Raw genomic sequence first — 2,870 nt, 5'->3', positions numbered from 1 at the left:
TACATAGAAATAGGCTACTTTTTTTGCTGGAACACATCAATTTTTGTCACAATTTATTAAAACACTTAACAGATGTTGATGAAAGTGCTTCTAGAACTATGTTCACCCCTTAAGACTTAAGTGAAAAACCTGGGGCATGAGAGCAAAATCCCTAAACAGTACATCTTGTATTGTTTCCAACAGAAAGGATATGCATTTTCCATCATCTGTCAAGGTTTAAAAGTGTTGTCAGTTCTCCTCTTAAGAAAAGGTAGAGGTCAATGGCCATGTACACATCAACAGGAACACGGAGACTGTGTTGTGCCATGATGTGAGTGCAGAGGGTAAACACATCATTGTCGCAAGCAATGTCACTGCRGTGGATGCAGTCCTCTTCACAACTAGTAAGATCTTCCTCTGAAACTTGGCACAAATGGTCTTTGGTCTGATAAAGTTCAGGAATCAAGTACATTGCGTTAGGACAGCCATAAGGGACATGTTCATTAGTGGATGGACGTATCACATGATTGTTCCATGATTCCTTGGTGGAATCCAGCTCATCCTGCAGAGACGACAAAAAAATGAATATAGAAATATTGGAATTCATTGATAAGTAAGTCATGCAATAGCGGTAACATGACATTTTTTCTGTCCTCCTCAGTATTTCAATTTCTATAGTAGAATATTTTCACATTGGTTCATCATTAAGCAATCTCAATTATTTTTGACATGTTGTACTACTGTAACTTTGCCAGTCATGAGATTTTTTTGACTTTCAAATAAAATAAAAAGGTAGCCTAATGTAGGTAAAGCACACACACACCCCAAATGTGTTTTTATGTAAGCTTGTTAGTCTTATCGCTTTATGTTAGTTAATTTGCCTTAGAACTGATTAGTCTGTCAAAACAAGAGCTCAATTGTAATCTCTTTCTTATATTTTTGTTTTCAAGAAAAGCCTTGTTACGTTGTAACAGGCAGAAAACTGATGACTCTTGGTGTTCCCTGTGGAATGAAAACTGTTGTTTTTCTGCCGAATGGGGTCTTTAATTGATAGCTTACACTGCAGGATGGTGTATTTTCAATGCAACATATTTCAAAGTGATAGTTATCTGCACTAACCATATACTTTACATAGTTCAGTCAAGTTTTTGCCACTTACTTGTATCAAACCAAGGAAGCAGAACAACATGAGGTTCTTGTCCAAAAWGTCTCCAACAAAATCCCCCTCATTTTTTAGTCTGTAAAAATGGTCAAGCCAAAAGTTCACGCACTCTTTGCGGAGAAAGCCCCACCAACTCTCAATCCTCTGATTGGCTGTGCTTCTTCCATAAATAAAGCTTTTGTCGCCAGCATTAGCATCATCATTGTTGCGACGAAGGTAACGTTGCAGATCTCTTATAGAGCTGTTTTCTGTACCCATATCTGTCCTCAGGATACGAGCACTTCCACCTAACTCCCTTACAGTCTCAAGGAAATAACCTCCAATAACTTTGGGGTCACTGCTGGTATGATATGCATTCAGCCACAGTACTCTCCTTGAAAATCCATCAATGGCTCCATTGATGCATATACCAAAGGGTTTCAGTTTGTCATATGAATCAGCATGCCATACAAAATTTGGCCCTTGTGCAAAATAGGCTCGTCTATGCAGTCTTCTACTTCTTCGTGCTTCTGAGCCCTCTGGGTCAAGAGTTGAAAGAATTAAGCGTACATCTTCTTTTCTGATGTGCAAGCCATTTTCTTTACATTTAGCATACATCCACCTGTAGCCATGCAAAGCGCCTGAACCTTGGAGCTGCTCTTTAATAAACACAACAGTTTCCTCTAAACTGTCAAAATGGATTCTGCGAAATAGTCCATTCTTTTTCAAATTTCGTTTTAGGGTTCTCAAGCTGAGAATGATCTGATGTTTTGTACTCAGAATATAAAGTATGTCCTTATAGGCAAGGCCCATCATAAAGTAAAATTTTATTAGGTCCAGTTTGTCCATGGTAGAATGAATGATGAAAGGTGAAGGTGAAGAACTGAGGAGTCAAGGCCAGACTTCCCACCTCTCTCAAAGATGGTGTCTATAAGAAAAGAGAAGGAGAAGAGGAAAAGGATTACCAGTTAGTATATTTTTAAAAATTATAGGCAAACATAAACTATAAATCAGCAGCCAGCTTTCAGGATCTTACAATGGTTTTAAAAATGTTTTGGAAACAGTTAAAGTAATTGGATGTTGACTGGCAGTCTTTTCAGTTCAAAAAGCAAATAAAGCATTTGTTTTATTCACACTGAAAGCAATAGATCAGTTCATGTTGTCAGAATTTGTAATAGCTGTATGGTTTAACAGAAATTATGTTTCATYAATTTGGCCTACATAAATGAGATTTGTATTAACGTCTTTCTATTTAATTGGGGTTAAAAAGACAGCTGCCTGTTTCAAAGCAAATAAGGTGTTTCGTATTTTTATGGTCTGCATTCATTCTTCTCTGCTTAGGCAGTTTTTGCACAACAATGTTTTTTAAAAGTTTTTAAGAAAGAAATTACATTTTATTTTATTAAATATTTTTTTAAAAATATCAGTAAAAACTTTTAGTTAAAGATATTTAAAGTTTAACATTTTTTTATCTTATCATAATGAAAAAAAAAATAACAAATCCAGTCTAGATGATCTGTGCGTTTATCTGTCTGTCCACAGACTGAGGCAGATTTCTATAGGTTTCTTGCGTGAATCTCTTACAGACCGTGTTGCTTCACGTTTTCCTTCAGGGAAAAAAAAAGGTTTGGAGATTTTCTCTCTGAGAATGATCTTTCACTGACCTCATCCATTTTCCAGTTACTATTTTGCTGCTATTTTGTTTATATTTTTTACATGGTTTCCATCACATTCTGCATAAATCAGATTC

General features: G+C 36.1%; 1 protein-coding gene across 2 annotated transcripts in view; it reads right to left on the bottom strand.

Annotated features, from left to right (window-relative positions):
• Positions 1-2,508, bottom strand: part of LOC106529604 (uncharacterized) — a 3,229-nt gene extending 721 nt beyond the window's left edge. The window contains exons 1-2 of one of the 2 annotated variants that reach the window (XM_014025078.1): positions 1,139-2,508; positions 275-541 (exon numbers count right to left, since the gene is read on the bottom strand). In XM_014025078.1, coding sequence (XP_013880532.1) covers positions 275-541; positions 1,139-1,969 — 1,098 coding nt within the window. In that variant the 5' untranslated portion in view covers positions 1,970-2,508. Of the gene's footprint in view, positions 1-6; positions 542-1,138 lie in introns of those variants that run through there. The other variant, XM_014025079.1, reaches the window with a different exon arrangement.
• Between the last annotated feature and the right edge of the window lie 362 nt (positions 2,509-2,870).

Source organism: Austrofundulus limnaeus, unplaced genomic scaffold, assembly GCF_001266775.1.
Source record: "Austrofundulus limnaeus strain Quisiro unplaced genomic scaffold, Austrofundulus_limnaeus-1.0 Scaffold454, whole genome shotgun sequence".
Taxonomy (NCBI): Eukaryota; Metazoa; Chordata; class Actinopteri; order Cyprinodontiformes; family Rivulidae; genus Austrofundulus; species Austrofundulus limnaeus.
The sequence above is the reverse complement of the archived record's forward strand: the minus strand, read 5'-3'. Positions and strand labels throughout refer to the sequence as shown.